The sequence below is a fragment of the Coturnix japonica genome, chromosome 3, assembly GCF_001577835.2.
Source record: "Coturnix japonica isolate 7356 chromosome 3, Coturnix japonica 2.1, whole genome shotgun sequence".
Lineage (NCBI taxonomy): Eukaryota > Metazoa > Chordata > Aves > Galliformes > Phasianidae > Coturnix > Coturnix japonica.
The window spans coordinates 75,404,111-75,420,313 of NC_029518.1; the positions used below are offsets into that span (position 1 = coordinate 75,404,111).

A 16,203-nucleotide genomic window follows, 5' to 3' on the forward strand; every position below is an offset into this window, starting at 1 on the left:
GAAAAAACTTATTTATATCTAATCAGAACATATCACTGCAGGTAAAGCTGAAATGAGCTTTGCATTTTCTCTAAAGGTATCTTCTCATTTCATGAAACTATGGAGTTTCTTCTCTGAGACGACATTAGAAGAAATATAATTCAAATGAATTTAGCAAAATGTCTGTCTGTCATGCTGGAACATCAACACACAAGTGCACCACGTTATCAGCTAAACACGAGCAGAATTTATTTAACATTATTATGAGGTCCCAGTGACCACTCACTACCTCACTTTGAATCTACCTACAAATCCCAGTGCACTCAGGAAGAACAGGTTACACAGAGCAGATCATTTCCACTTCCTTTTGCAGAAATTCCTATAGAACTACTACAGCCTTTCATTCTACTAAGGAAGATTTAAAGCTGCCATAAAGCTTTAACTGTTTAAGTGCTTCTCTAAAATTGCATAAGAAATTCCTGTTCCCTCCTGCTTAAAAAAAGAACTAGTATACAAGAAGGGTATGGCAATCAACAACCAAACATGGATCAAATAAAGAAACAAAAGTATTTTCCCAGCCATGCAAGAAGGTACAGCTCCTCAGTCAGCATATCCATTTTCTTCCACAAAAATCAGAGACAGGCACAGCTCTGACAAACAGAACTGTTTTTACCAAATCCCAGCTGCTGTGAGTTGCTTGGCAACACTGCCCCTCAGCATCAACCTCCTGTCCAGGTTCTGCTCTGACAAGGGCTGAGTTACCCTCCGCATGCCAGAACAGTCTGCAGGAAGCAAATACCTTTCCTCAAGAGATAAAGGGCAACTGAAAGTCTGGGTTAACTGAGACAGTCAGCATGCTGACCTGGGCAATTTTTCACATCCCCAATATTACATGTCACTGTATCTTCAAGCAACGGAATTAGTGCTCGCCATACCCACAGCTACTACAGACTTGGAGCACTAGGATGCTCTCTCAACCTCTAAATTCCTCCTCCTCTTCACACAGTGACCCCCAGCACAAAGGCAACCATCTCCTCTGATGGGACCATCACAGAACTCTTATGTGTTTTGGCTATGGTGGAAAAAAAATAGGAACACCGGTTCTCTTGACCAGCTCAAATATAGTGTCAGCAAGCAGGACTGCTTGACAGTACATATTCATACATGTAAGTAACGCCTAGTGGAAATCAACAGCAAACACAGAAAGAGCAGAGCATAAATAAAGGTTAGTTCTATACCACATGATCAGACCATTGTAAACAGAGACAATTATGAAATTAGATACCCACTCAAATCTAAGTTGACTGCGTCTTTGCAATAAGACAAAACTGCATTATGGCAAATAAATAAAGTCATTCAAGAAAAAAACTACAAAATCCCAGAATGGTTTGGGTTGGGAGAAACCTAGAGACCACCCAGTCCCAACCCCCTGCCATGGGTACAGTTGTCACCCACTTGATCAGATGCCCAGGGCCCCATCCAACCTGGCTTTGAATGGCAGCTTCCTGGGGACAGGGCATCCACAACTTCTTTAGACAACCTGTTCCAGTCCCTCCCCATCATTTACATAAGGATTTTTTTCCTAATGTTTAATCTAAATATCCGCTTTTAGTTTAAAGACATTACTGTTTATTTTATCACTACACTCCCTACAAAGAGCTTTCCCTGTCTTTCCTGTAGGCCCCTTCTAGGAACTGTAAGGCTGCAATGAGATCTCCCCAGAGCCTTCTCTCTCCAGGCTGATCAAGACCAGCTCCCTCAGCCTATCTTCATAGGGAAGGTGTTCCTGCCCTCTGATTGCCTTCATGGTCCTCTGCTGGATTCATTTCTATGCCATTCCTATGCTAGAGGCTCCAAAGTTGAATGCAGAAGAGCAATATCGCTCAAACCCTCAGCAGACATTAATCAGGTAAGAGGCCAAATCGGGAGAGTAGGAAGTTTGAAGTAGTTTCTATTTTGCCCCTAGTCCACCAGAGGGCATCATTTTTAGTCATAACAGAGATCCAACAATCAGTTACAAGATCCAGTGAGATTTCTTACACAGAAGGACTCTACGAAAGCCAAGTCTTACTAGTAAAGACCAAAATGAGGAAGCCTTTTCCATACTTCTTACCTCCATCACCTCCCACCCTGCTCCATTCTGTAGCAGGTCCACACCTTCTCTAGCCCCCTTTCTGCTGCCAATGCATCTGCAAAAGTCCTTCCTGTTGTGTTTCATATTCCTTACCAGAATCAAACTCCAAGATTTTTCTTTTCCTCCCTAACACCATCCCTGTATGCTTGGACAGTCCCTCTATATTCTGTCCAGATCACCTGTCTCAGTTTTCACCTCTTACATTGCTTCTTTTGTCTGAGGTTTGCCAGGAGCAACTTGCTCATTTAGACTCCCTGCTGCTTTTGCTTGATTTCCTGCTCACTGGGACGTGCACCTCTACAGCAAAAAGAAGTGACCTTCAGAAATAAATAACATTAAAAATAGCCCAAACCAGCACCCCCAGACCTCTCTCTTTCCCAGACCCCACCACTCAAATAATTCTTCCAAGCATATCCCTGAACAGGCCCAAGTCTCATCTCTGAAGTGCACAGTTACAGTTCTGCTCTTCGCTTTCTTCCTCTTCTTTGGACACTAAATTCTTCCATCTCACAGTCACTGCAGCTAAGACCATCCCCAACCTTTACATCTTCAATCTGTCCTTCCTTTGTTGGTAGCAGGTCAGTCAGGTCCATCTGAGCACCTCACTTGACAAACCACTTGACTCAACCACTTGTGCTGAAAAACGACCAATACTCTTCCAGGAAACCTCCTAGACTGTTTGCTCTCTGCTATGCCGTCCCTATGGCAATTCTCATTGTGGTTCAAGTCCCCTACAAACACCACAGCTTGTGAATGTCAGGCTTCTTCAAGTTCTCTGAAGGGCTGTGGTGGTTTCACACTGACAGCAAGCCAAACTCCACCACACCACTCCCTAACCTCCCCTCCTCCAAATAACAGGAGGGGAAAAATATGATGGAAAAAAGGCTCAAGGGTAGAGATAAGGACAGGGAGATCACTCATCATCACAGGCAAAACAGACTCAGCATAAGGGAGATTAACATAATTTATTGCCTATTTATAATAACGGATTAGAGCAGTGAGAACAGAGAGCAAGCTAAATACACCTTCCCCCCACTCAACCTCTTCCTCCTTCTCCCTCCAGCAGCACGGGGAACAAGGGCAGCAGTCAGTCCACACAAGTCCTTATGGACAGCAGCTCCCTCAGCCATCCCGCCCCATCATGAGCTCCTGTTCACGGGCAGCAACTCCAGCTCAGGGCTCTTGTGGGGAATTTCCACGGGCTGCAGCTCCTTCAGGCCTCATCCACTGCTGCACCGTGGCCTCCTCCATGGCTGCATGAGGAGATCTGCTCAATGGTGCCCATGGGCTGCAGAGGGACAGCCTGCTCCACCACAGGCCTCTCTTAGGCTGAAGAAAGTACCTCCTCCCCTCCTTCTTCACTGATTTTAGTGGCTGCAAGGCTGCTTCTCTCACATATTCTCACTCCTTTCTACCAGTAGCTGTGCAGCAGTTTTTCCTTCCCTCAATCTGCCCTCCCAGAGCACACCCAGTAGCCCCTTTTGGAACAGTCTCAGACCTGACACAAGGCTGCTGTGCTCCTCACAAAGTTAACCCCACGCAGCCTCCCTGCTACCAAAACTTGGACACACAAGCACAATACAGGAAGGCCTCATTCCTACTTTTTCCTGATCAGGTAGTTAGAAGCAGACTCCTACACCATCACCCACACTGGCCTGCCCTCTAGCCCTGACCCATAAGCTCTTAAGCTCATCATCCATCTCTGGGCAAAGATGCACACGCAAGCCCACCAGTCTGACAGAACATGGCTACTCTCCATCCTCAAGTCTGTACCTCCTAAAGCACCTCTATCGCTTACTTGCAAAATTGGAGGGCTGCAATCTCACTATGTCTCTGTGATACCAGTAAAATCATAGCTCAGCTAACTCATATTTACTCTTGTGGAGTATCTGAAAACTGTTGCTATCAGCACGGTGAAGCTGAATTGAAGTAGTTACAAATACAGCAGTGTTACTCTTCAAGCACCTCAACATAACAATAAGGACATCACTGTGCATTACCTGTTCACAAGGTAAACTCATTAAGTTTTAAGGAATTTATCCATGGCCTCCTGGGAGAACAATTCAAAGCATCTAAGTTAGTAAAGCTGAATCGTGCTCAAATGAACACCAGTGAGCTCGCTGAGGAAGATGCACTCAGTTAACTTTGACTACTCTCTGAGCAACATCTACTAACTGACTCTTTATTAATCCCCTTAGGAAATCTAGATTAAGGAGGGAACCACTCCTACACAAAAGGCACCTCCCTAGAAGCCTACTTAGCACAAACATGTATCTAGTTGCTTCCTCGCTGCTCTTGACAAGGACCTATTAGGACTGCATCAAACTTGCTTTCTCCATAGTGGCCAGAACAAGAGGGAAGATTCGCAAGTCAGAGTCAATCTCAGTTGCACAAAAAGACATCTAGGTGCAAAACAAAGCCTAACATCTCTCACCAACAACATCCTGCAGTGACACCTTTTTTCACCCCACTGAAGAGTATCAAAGCCACAGCTTAGGCATCATTAGGAGAGAGACACCAGTAGCTCTTGGCCAAAGAAGTAGGATGTCCTGCACTTAGACACATGGTCTCATCAGTACTACCAGTCACTCTTCCATATTCTGCCCTTCACAAAGGAATTGAATTGCCAAAGCCTTTACTTCTGAAAGTAGGGCTGAGAACTAAGGTAAGGCTTTCTGCATCTATGTAATCCACCCCCGCTGATCTAAAAGGTTATAAAAAAATATAAATAAGACAAACAAAAAACGCACCACACCCAACAACCACATAAGTCCTGCAAATGTTTATATTGGAAGTCAAAGAAAGATTTAAGTTGCAAGGAATTTCCAAAGGTCATCTAGCCCAACCAACTAACCAGACTACAGCATGTCACTTGTAATCTCATCCAATCTAGGCCTGCCATGTCCTGAAGAATGTAGTTTCCATGCAAAAATATCACATAAAGAGCTTTGGTAAAAAGCCTTCAGGCAGAATAAAGAAGCAGGAATATGCATTTGCAACAGTGTGCTTTCACAAGTTGAACAGATTTTGTCTGGCTTATTTCAGAACGTTTTCCCATACTGTGAGAGACAGGAGATAGAAACAAATCCCTTCCTTGCAAGACTCCTCCACTAGGTCACTCAGTACTTCAGCAGCCCCACTGCCTCATTCCACCTGCTTACAAGTTCTCCTCTAAATCCACTGCGCTTCTCCCAGCTGGAAAGTAAAGGGACTGATATCAACACAATGGGGCCAGGATCTTTTCAGTGATGCCCAGTCATAGGATAAGGGGCAACAGGCCCAAAATGCAACACAGAAAATTCCACCTGAACATCAGAAAGAACTTCTTTACCATGAGGGTGACATAGCACTGGAATGAACAGCACAGAGAGGCTGTGGAGTCTCCTTCTCTGGAGATTTTCAAAACCCACCTGGATGCTTCTCCATGTAGGGAACCCACTTGAGCAGGGGATTGGATGAGATCTCCACAGGTCTCTTCCTTCTCCTGTGATTTATTTTTGAGACGAGCAGGCACTGATGACTGCCACGCTGCTTTCCACAACCTATCTGCATTCCTGATCAACTGCAGAGGATCCGGAGGACTGGAGGCTTGCCACTGTGATTCCCACTTGGTGCCACGAATGGTTAATTATCAGATCATCTTGAGGGAGATCATATGGCACACGCAGGACAACCAGCAGATCAGGCCCAGCCAGCATGGACTCATGTAGGTGGATCCTGCTTGACCAACTTGATCTCCTTCTATGATCAAGTGACCTGTCTGGTAGATGAGGGAAAGGCTGTTGACATAGTCTACCTAAACTTCAGCAAAGCCAATGACACTGTCTCCCACAGTATTCTCCTGGAGAAGCCAGCAGCCCATGGCCTGGACAGGTGCACCCTGTGGTTGGTGAAGAACTTGCTGGGGGGACAGATCTTGAGAGTATGGGATTAATACCAATTGGTGACCAGTGACATTCCCCAAGGGTCAGCACTGGGGCCTGTTCTGTTCAGTATCTTCGCTGATTACCTGGACTAGGGGATTAAGTGCACCCTCACTAAGTTTGCAGTTAACATCAAGTTAGCAGGAAGCATCAATCTGCCTGGGGGCAGGGGGGAAGGCCCTATAGAGAGATCCAGACAAGCTGGATTGCTTGGCCAAGGCCAGCAGGATGAAGTTCAACAAGACCAAGCGCTGGATTCTGTGCTTAGGCCACAACAACTCCAAGCAATGCTACAGGCTTGGGGCAAAGTGGCTGGAAGACTGTGTAGAGGAAACAGACCTGGGAGTAGTGGCTGATGCTCAGCTGAACATGAACCAGCAGTATGGCCCAGGTAGCCAAAAAGGCAGTATCATCCTGGTTTGTATGAGAAATAGCTTCACCAGCAGAAGAGCAGAAGCAATCTTCCCTCTCTACTCAGCTCTGGTGAGGCCATACCCTGAATACTGCATTCAGTTTAAGGCTCTTCACTATAGGAAAGACATTAAGGCCCTGAAGTGTGTCCAGAGTACGGCAACCAAGCTAGTGAGGGGTCTGGAGCACAAGTTTTATGGGGAGTGGCTGAGGGAAACGGGATTGTTTAGCCTGGAGAAGGCTCAGGGGAGACTTTACCGCTCCGTACAACTACCTGTATGGAGGTTGTGGCAAGGTGGAGGTTGGTCTCTTCAGCTGGGGAACTAGCGACACTAGATGGAATGGCCCCAAGCTGCACCAGGGGAGATGGAGGTTGAATGTTAAGAAAATTTTTTATCCAAAAGGGTGGTCAGGCACTGGAATGGGCTGCCCAGGGAAGTGGTTGAATCATCATCCCTGGAGGTATTCAAGAAGTGCCACTCTGCTACACAGGAGGCTCGAATCCCAGGGGTTGGACTTGATGATCTCTAAGGTCCCTTCCAACCCGCACGAGACTGTGATATTCAAATGGACCCAAAATTGCCTCCAAAATGGCAGTTTTCAACTGATTTGTAGTCAGGTTTAACAAGCAACAGTGCCAATAAGTCATTTTACCACAATTCTGTTAAGAGATCGCTTAGCCAGACTTCACACCTCTGAAGGCAAAGATATTCAACCAAAAAAGAAACGAACAACCCCACAGAATTCCTAACAGTTATTTATTCACTTCATCTGATGGTCCAGAAGATCTGCAAGCTTCCAGTGGTGTTATTGTAACTGCTAGAGTTTAAAAAACTCTAAAGCAGTTGACAACTCAGGTAACTGCCTTCTTGACAGGGATGTGAATTCATCAGCAGATTTCAGTAGATGATATGTTTGCATTAAAGTCAACATTCAAATGCAATGCATAACAAACAGAAAACAATTGTTTGGTTTTCAAACATATGCCTTACACTTGAACATTGTTAGGAACAGTGATTAGGCTCTTAGAGCCCTTATTCATAGAGATGGATGGTAGACAAAGATGTATTGCTCCCAGTTTACATTACAGAATCACAGAATGGCCCAGGTTGGACGGGACCGCAAGGATCAGGAATCTCTAACCCCTTCCGCAACAGACAGGGCTGCCAACCTCCCCATTTAATACTAGACCAGGCTGCCCAGGGCCCCATCCAACCTGGCCCTGAACACCTCCAGGGATGGGGCAACCCCTCTGAGCAACCTATTCCAGCACCTCACCACTCTCATAGCTAAGAACTTTCCTGACACCCAACATAAATCTTACCTCCTTCAACTTAAAACCTTTTCCCCTTGTCCTGCTGATATCAACCCCTTCAAAGAGTTGACTCCCCTCCTTTTTATAGGCTCCCTTTAGATACTGAAAGGCTGTAATGAGGTCACCCCACGGCCTTCCTTTCTTCAGGCTGAACAAGCGCAGTTCCCTCAGCCTTTCTTCATGGGGAAGGTGTTCCAGCCCCCTGATCATCTCCTTGGTCCTGCTCTGGATCCTCTCCAACAGCTCTCTGTCTTTCTTGCAGTGGGGGCTCCAGACCTGGATACAGTTCTCCAGATGGGGCCTCACAAGGGCAGAACAGAGGACAATCACCTCCCTGACCACCCCTCTTCTGATGGAGTCCAGGATACCATTTGCTTTATGATGTACAAGGGCACACTGCTGGCTCACGTTCAGTTTTTCACCCATCAGGATCCCCCAGGTCCTTCTCTGCAGGGCTACTTAAGAACTGCTCCATATAGTCTGTATCCATGCCTGCTTGCTCCAATGACTAGTCCTTCGCTACTGCTGAACACCTTGACCCTTTTCAAGAAAGCATCTCCTTTTGTGCTTTGTCACACTCTTCATATTGCAAGCACTCTGTTCACTACTATTTAACATCAGTGCCTACGTAACACCAGTCTTGCTGCCAAGCAGTAACACAAGCCCAGAAGACTTGGAACACATTGTAATTAGGTACTAAGTACATAGAATTAGCAAGCTGTGAGCCTCTATAGTCAAAAGGGCTGCTGAATGACATTAATGGCTTTCAACTTCAGTTCTATTTGATAAATCCATACGAGGCGTTGTTTCTTAAAAGGTTCAAATATTAGCACAAATAATGATAAAAATGCATTTAGTCTCCCCAGACTGTGAAAGAAAAAAGATAAAAATCAGATGCTTCAAGATGGTTCTCAGCACACCAGACTGATAAAACACATCTAGAGCTATTTATCCTTTCAATACCTGAAGGAAACTTACATCCAGGAGGGGATTAAACTCTTCGAAAGGGCTGACAATAGCAGGACACGGGGAAATGGTTTTAAGTTAAAAGAGGGAAGATTTAGGTTGGATGTTAGTGGGAAGTTCTTCATTAGGAGAGTGGTTAGGCCCTGGAACAGGCTGCCCAGGGAGGTTGTGGATGCCCCGTCCTTGGAGGTGTTCAAGGCCAAGTTGGACGGGGCCCTGGGCAACCTGATCTAGTAAAGGTGTATGTTTGGTGGCCCTGCCAGGCAGGGGGGTTGGAACTACATGATCCTTGAGGTCCCTTCCAACCTGGGTCATTCTGTGATTCTGTGATCCTGCAGCCTTCCAGTCCCTGCTAGTTTTACTTACATACACACAGAAGAGGACACGAAAAGTTGCACCATAAGGCCATACACTAGAAGGGATCTCGGTTGCTTGCCTCTTTCAAAAAGCCAGTATCACTGAAGCTGCTGCCTACGTACCTTAGTGTTTCTTACAAACATTAGGAATAAGTAGTTTAACACTAAGATGACAAGTACTACCTTACACAGACAGCTGTTCAGATAGGGATGTAAAGAAAGCAGTACGAAGACAAGTACTGCACTGTCAAATGTCATCCTTCACTCCTCCAAAAACCCAACGGATTGTGAAGACAGTTCCAGAGCTGTCTTTTCTAGGCTTCCTGCCTGAAGAGATGACATCTGTGAGGCTCTAAGCGTGGCCCTACAGCAGGTTGCTTCCAGTGTATTTCAGCAGCAGCCACTGAATTCATGACAGCTAATCCAACAATTAAAAGGTAAATAAGGAATATAAAAAGCACTTCCACAAACTGTACCCAAAGTCAGCAATCCTAATTATTGCTTCCTGCCAGAGTAGGCAGATGTGTCCTCAGCTATATTCTCCACCTTCCTTAAGGTTTGCAAAACAAAGCAGAAAAGAGTTAACTCCATATACCATACATGTTAAGAAGTAGGCAAGAAACATATGGATGGATTTGCCCTTCCTATTAATATTAATCATTAATAACATTTGTCTCCTAAAAAGCCTCCTACAAAAGCAAGCATGTAATAACATAGGGAAGGTATACACTTCAAACTCCCTTATAAGCAACGCAGATGGTCCTTGGGTAGCGAGAACAAGGAGAGCCAGCTCAGTGATTTCGGAGTGAATCAGCAGAAGGACCAGAGCAAGTGCTGAAGATCCCTTTGATGCAAGATGTAAAAGCCAGAAGATACTAAAGGTAGATATGATCAAAGTGATGAGCGATAAAAAAAACAAGTGGGATAAAGTTTGTTAGGGTCAGAAGGATATTTACAAGATTCCACATGATATCTACCTACAAATTTCCAGGGCCTCAAAGAGCTGCAGTTAATACAGATAGGCAACCACGACATGCGAGGTTTCAACATCCCTCAGATGTGACAAGGTGAACAGATGCCCAGGGGAAATGTAATAGGTCTGTGAACAAAAGGAGGGACCCCAATGTCTCTGGTAAGAGAACTAAGGAACTGTGATGACAACCTCTTAGCTTTGGTTAAGAGCTCATCCTGAATTTGGGCCAATGCCAGGCATCTGCAATAGCACGCTAGAAACAAGGGTTTTTAGAGACTGCCAGAATAAGAACCAATATCCAAGTACAATTCATTACACCATGAAGATAACGTCACCTAACAATGAGGTGAACAGTAAAGAGGAACAACTCAGGGAATCCCAGCCAACAAGGAGGAGGATGACAGACAAGAACACAAAGCTTGCATTAAAGAGGCCGACAGAAACTGAAGTGACAATAGCTTAAAGAAAAAAAGAATCAATAACACCAATGAAAAGAAAATAACTGGTTCTCTGACAGAACTGAACCCTTGTTTGGAAGTCCTATAAGGAACAATTTCATGAGACAGTTTCTGGAAGCCAGGCCTAAGAGTGTCTCTAGTGGAGCTGACAGGACAGAACTCCAGCCTGTAATTACGGGTACGTGCAGAGACAAAATCACTGCTGCTCTGATGCAAGCGGAGAAGTCAACTGTCAGCATGTGGGGGAAGCCATGCATGGAGACAGCTGCCAGACCTGGGATCCCAGCAGAGACATCTTAAAGAATCACCAACTCAGCCATTGCTGTGTGTCACGACTAACATAACCAGAACTTCACCAGACACCAGCAAGCTGTTAGTGCTCAGCCAGCATGGGTTAGGCGTGAAACACATTAGGAGGAAAAAATAAATCTGGCTGAAACTGGAAGAAAAAGCCTCCATTCCTCCTCCACTGTTGGCCAAGTTTCAACAAGGGAAAGATATGACAGGGCATTATGCTTTCATGGCAGGCAAAGGATTGATATTCAACTGGAGAATCAACTTTGCTTTTCCTTCTGAACCTCATCTTCTGGAAGTACACAGATATCCAGGCTCCAGGGTATAACGCAGCGGCAGCCCAATGCTGTTCACACAGCTCTCCAGCCTAGGAACAAACTCCCAAAGGTAAGAAAAGAAATCCACACAGCCTGCCCGTCCTACCACATCCTATTACTAGACAGGTGCCCCTAGAACAGCTGGCACTAACTCAGCTTGCTGATCCACCACCTCCTCAACAACCACCAGAAAACCACACACGTAACTACAGGAGCATGAGCAAAGGCAGACGACAGCAAGAAGCTAATAAGACGTGAGAAAATAAGAAATGCCAGAACAGGATGAGACACACATAAATTAAGCTTCAGGGAAGAAAACAAAACAAAACCTCAACCAGGTTTTGTAAGGGGGGAGGGGGGAAGGGTGAGAGCAAACCATACCTTTAGCAGACAGAAAGATAACACGGGAGGAAGAGGTTGTGGCAACAGAGAAAATACAGAAGACTTTAGAAGTGCAGTCAGATTGTAGATAAGGCAGCTAAGTAGAACAATTTATTACAAAGAAGGAAACTGAATTACAGGTTCGCTTGAAAGCAAAAGATGGGTTGGACAACAGAGTGGTAGCTGCTCCAATAACCCAAGAGAAAAAAACAACACGCCAAAGGTCAGAGCTTGCTGCCACTTCAAGCTTTGCGTTGTGACAGAAGAAAGGTATGGAAGTGTCACAAGAAAAAAAGGCAGCGCACAGAAACGTTCAGTAACACAAACAGGAACATGAGGCTGAATGTGTCAGCACTGCCGAACTGAAGGAGCAGAAGACACCAAGCAAGGACAACAAAGACTAAGCAACACTCTGCCCAGGTGATGGATGGAAAGAGGGAACTCAGAAGAGAAGACAAAACTGAGTTGGAGAATTTCAGATGCTGCTGTTGAGCAGCCAAGCTCCGAGGCCTGTGATGCTGACAGCACAGGTGTGGGATTCAGCCAGCAGTTCAACATGGGACTGCCAGTCACACATAAAGCACACAAGCATGACTTTTCCAGAACCCTCTGGGTTATAGTGGGTCTCTAAGATGGTAACAAGAAGCTGGAATAGCTGTACCAGCAAACCAGTAAGAAGACTTACTTGCAAGTCACAAGGGTCTGTTATCTTCAATGTAATCCACATTATATAATACTTACATCCATACAGTAGGAGAATAAGATCTGGTTTCTTTCTTTCTGATGTATTAAACAGCACCATCACACATGACACTGCTCAAGTCCCCTCAGTGGGCAGAGCAGCAGCAGCCGCCTGCCAAGGGGGCTCGGCAGCAGCAGGGGCCACCGGGCCTCAACCCCAGCAATGCCGAGCCGGAGCCCCACGCTGCGCACACCTGGCTGTCACACAGGAAGTATTATATTTAGCTCAATAAATGACCGTGCAATCATCCCAGCCAGGGGAACATCTCCTCGAAGCGATCCTACACCAAACAGGGATCTGCCACATTTTGTCCACGTCAGAGCCACACAACCCAAAGCAAACACAGCCGCAAACGCGTACCTCCTCCAGCGCGGCACGGGGCCGCCCGACCGAGTACAGATAACAACAGCTCGGGAGCCCCTCGCACCGCCCCAGGCCCGGGCAGCCGCCTCCCTGTTACCGAGTTACACTCGGTGCCGGCGGGGCACGAAGCGGCCGCGCTCACGGAGCTCCGCGCGGTGCAGCGCCCGGCCCCCAGCTCGGCAGCGCGGCCGGGTGGAGGAGCAGGGCGAGGCCGCCGCCGCCCCGAGCCCCGCCGTTCCCCCCCCGCCCCGCTGCCGTACCCTTGGCCTCGCAGTCGGCGCAGTACTTGTTGTCCTCCTCGCGCAGCAGCTTGGCCAGGATGGCCTGGTGCTGCTCGTTCTGTTTCTGCGCCTTCTCGCGGCACGAGCGGGTGGCCATGGCGGCGGCTCCCGGCGGGCGAGGCGACGGCTCGAGGCTGGGCCGGGCACCGCCGGACTCACGGCGCTGCTGCCCTGGCAAGGAACCGGCTGCCGCCAGCACCCACTTCCTCGACCGGAACTACTTGCAGACGCATCCGCCCGCGCACCCCGCCTCGGCAGCACAGCGCCGCGACAAATAGTGCGGCGGGTCCTAGCGCCGCCCACAGCGGGACGGAGGGCGGCACGGGGCTGCGGGGGGGACGAGAGAAGGGCGCGGGGATCGGCCGACGGGACACGGCTGATCGGAGGGATCCACCCACCGCGGGGCAGCCGGGGCGGGGACCCTCACCAGGGTCCTGAGGGCATTGTGGGGCCGATGGGGTGCGGGAAGCGAGGGGACTGTGAGGGACTGAGGGGGCTGTGAGGGAGCTGTGAGGGGGCTGTGAGGGGACTGACTGTGAGGGGACTGTGAGGGAGCTGTGAGGGGGCTGTGAGGGGACTGACTGTGAGGGGACTGTGAGGGAGCTGTGAGGGGGCTGTGAGGGGACTGTGAGGGAGCTGTGAGGGGAGTGTGAGGGACTGTGAGGGCGCTGTGAGGGGACTGAGGGGGCTGTGAGGGACTCTGAGGGGACTCTGAGGGCTGGGTGCACAACCTGGACGGGGCTCCCACAGAACAGCCTGTGTCCACCCTCAGCGTGCTCGTTGAATCTGCTACTAAGGAACATTTTCTCTGTCAGTTTATTCTGAAATGTTTGGGTTTTTTTGTTGTTGTTTTGTTTTGGGTTTGTGTGTGTGTGTGTTTTTAATGTAGCCCTTCTGGAAAGAGCTGAAGCCTATATATAGCCTATAAAATACTGGAGCAATCAGCTTAAATTAACGTGCATTGGTTTCTCTGATCCTAAAATGAACACGGTGATACTTAACTGTGAAAAGCGGCGTTTGATGCAGTGTCTGTTTGAAAACCCTACAGAAGTGGAGAGTAAGTGTGTTTGTTTCCCGTGCACTTTGGCCCCGGTGCCTTAAAACACATCCTGGTTGTTTGTTTCCTGGGTCTAATTTGCAGAATCACAGAATTGCAGGAGTTGGAAGGGACCTCAAGAGACCATCGAGTCCAGCTCCTCTGAAGCAGGTACCCTACAGTGAGGGGATCTTAGGCACAGGTCGCTTAGGCACACATCCAGACGGGTCTTGAATATCTCCATAGAAGGAGACTCCACAACCACTCTGGGCAACCTGTTCCAGTGCTTTGTCACCCTTACCATAAAGAAGTTGTTTCACGTGTTAGTACAGAAGTTCAAGTTTTAGGCCATTGCTCCTTGTCCTATCACTACACACCACTGAGAAGTGCCTGGCCTCATCCATTTGCCTCCCACCTCCCTGTAGATATTTAGAAACGTTTCTCAGATCCCTCCTCAGTCATGTTTTCCCCAGGCTGAGCAGACCCGGGTCTCTCAAAACTCCCACTCGCTGTGTGTGCTTGGGTGGATGGGTGTGAAGTATCCTCTTCAACTGCCTTCAACTGTCAAGTATTAATGTCTGTCTCTCGTGTTCAACTCTTGTAATATTTCTTTCCTTCAGAGTACTTAGCTGTGCTTCCATAAAGCAGTGGAAATACAAAATTACCCGCTTCACTAAGGGACTGAGAGGAATAAGTTATTAATATTTTAATAGATAGTGCTTTGAAAATGGCATGCTGTAAATGCATTCTTAGGTATTTCAAGTTGTTTCAAGGCCTGTATCTCCAGAGGAGAGTAAGTTTGATGTGGCCGAGTTTTCCATGAAGTAAAAAATACTGGAGTTGTGCAGTCCCCATTGCTAGAGACTGCGTTGTGTTCAGTGGCTGCACAGATTTACCTCACACTGAAAAGCCTTTTCCCTGCTTGTCATCCTGAAGGCAGCTCCACCACTCTGTAGAGCTACTTATTAATAACTTTTGAAGCTTATGTTGTCCTATCATCCGAGAGCTGAAATTCACTGAATATAATCTTCCCGGCTAAAATTCCCTAAATCTACACACCTGCCTTATTCTGAAATCTCCCTGTAAACCAACATGAAATAGTATTTGCTAATCAGGGCTGTATTAGCATAAATTTGACTTAATGGGGGAGAATTCATCGGATGCAAAGTTGTTAACTGAAATGAAACCAGGTGTTAAAATAGCTGTGTTTTCCTAATGCCTCATCCTCAAATATCCGAGTCCAGAAACAAACAGGTTTCCAGTTACAGAGTTTTTGCATTTGAGAATTTCTGATTCATAAGAAACCCCACAGCTTCAGATATTTTCCTGCTCTGATGGGGAAGAAAAATACATACATAGAGCTCTCTGGGAAATGGACACTTCAGTAATGTTTGTGAAACTCAATTCTCTACAGATAGATCCTCAGGCTGCAGAGCTTGGGATGCTCAGATACAGATGATGTAGTATTCACAGCCCTTGGCTGGCAGAGAAAGGCAGGAGCTGGAAAGTGAATCTTAACCAGCGTGTCTAAGAAGGCACTTTAGATGGAATTTGTATCACAAACTTGAGATACTTAAAGTGCTCAGCTCATGAGCTAGCCACCCTTCATCTCTATTGGATGGAAACAGATCATAGAATCACAGAATCACCAAGGTTGGAAAAGACCTAAAAGATCATCCAGTCCAACCATTCACATATTATCAATAGCTCCCACTAAACCATGTACCTCAACACAACATCAAGTCATTCCTTGAACACCCCCAGGGTCTGTGACTCCACCACCTCCCTGGGCAGTGCATTCTAGTGCCTGACCACCCTTTCTGAGAAGTAATATTTCCTGTTGTTCAGCCCGAATCTCCCCTGCCGCAGCTTGAAACCATATACTCTAGTCCTATCACTAATGACATGAGAGTACTCACATGAGGAGTAGGGAGAGCGATTGTCCTGTACAAAAGCATCATTTAAGAAATGAATTCTCAGTGTTGTTTTTAATTTAGGTATTTTCAGCAGTGTACTTTGCATAAGAAAATGCCTGCCCAGCTCTAGTTCTGATATCTCCAGTCAAAACAAGAGAGGAAGCAGCGGTATCATAGAATCATAAAGTGGCTTGGGATGGAATTCACCTCAAGGATCATCAAGTTCCAACCCCCTGCCACAGGCTTGGGTCATGTATTAGATCAGAGTAACTTCATGTTAAGTGAAGTAACTGCTGCACCCTGGATTCTACAGCTACACCAGGGAACTTTATTCCTTTCCTTCTCTGCTTACAAAGAA

The 16,203-nt window shown here is 46.9% G+C and overlaps 1 protein-coding gene across 2 annotated transcripts in view; it reads right to left on the reverse strand.

Annotated features, from left to right (window-relative positions):
- SMAP1 (small ArfGAP 1) overlaps window positions 1-13,133 on the reverse strand; it is an 84,451-nt gene extending 71,318 nt beyond the window's left edge. For both annotated transcript variants that reach the window (XM_032443264.1, XM_015859089.2), the window contains exon 1: window positions 12,873-13,133. In XM_032443264.1, coding sequence (XP_032299155.1) covers window positions 12,873-12,990 — 118 coding nt within the window. In that variant the 5' untranslated portion in view covers window positions 12,991-13,133. The remainder of the gene's footprint in view (window positions 1-12,872) is intronic.
- Window positions 13,134-16,203: the final 3,070 nt, after the last annotated feature.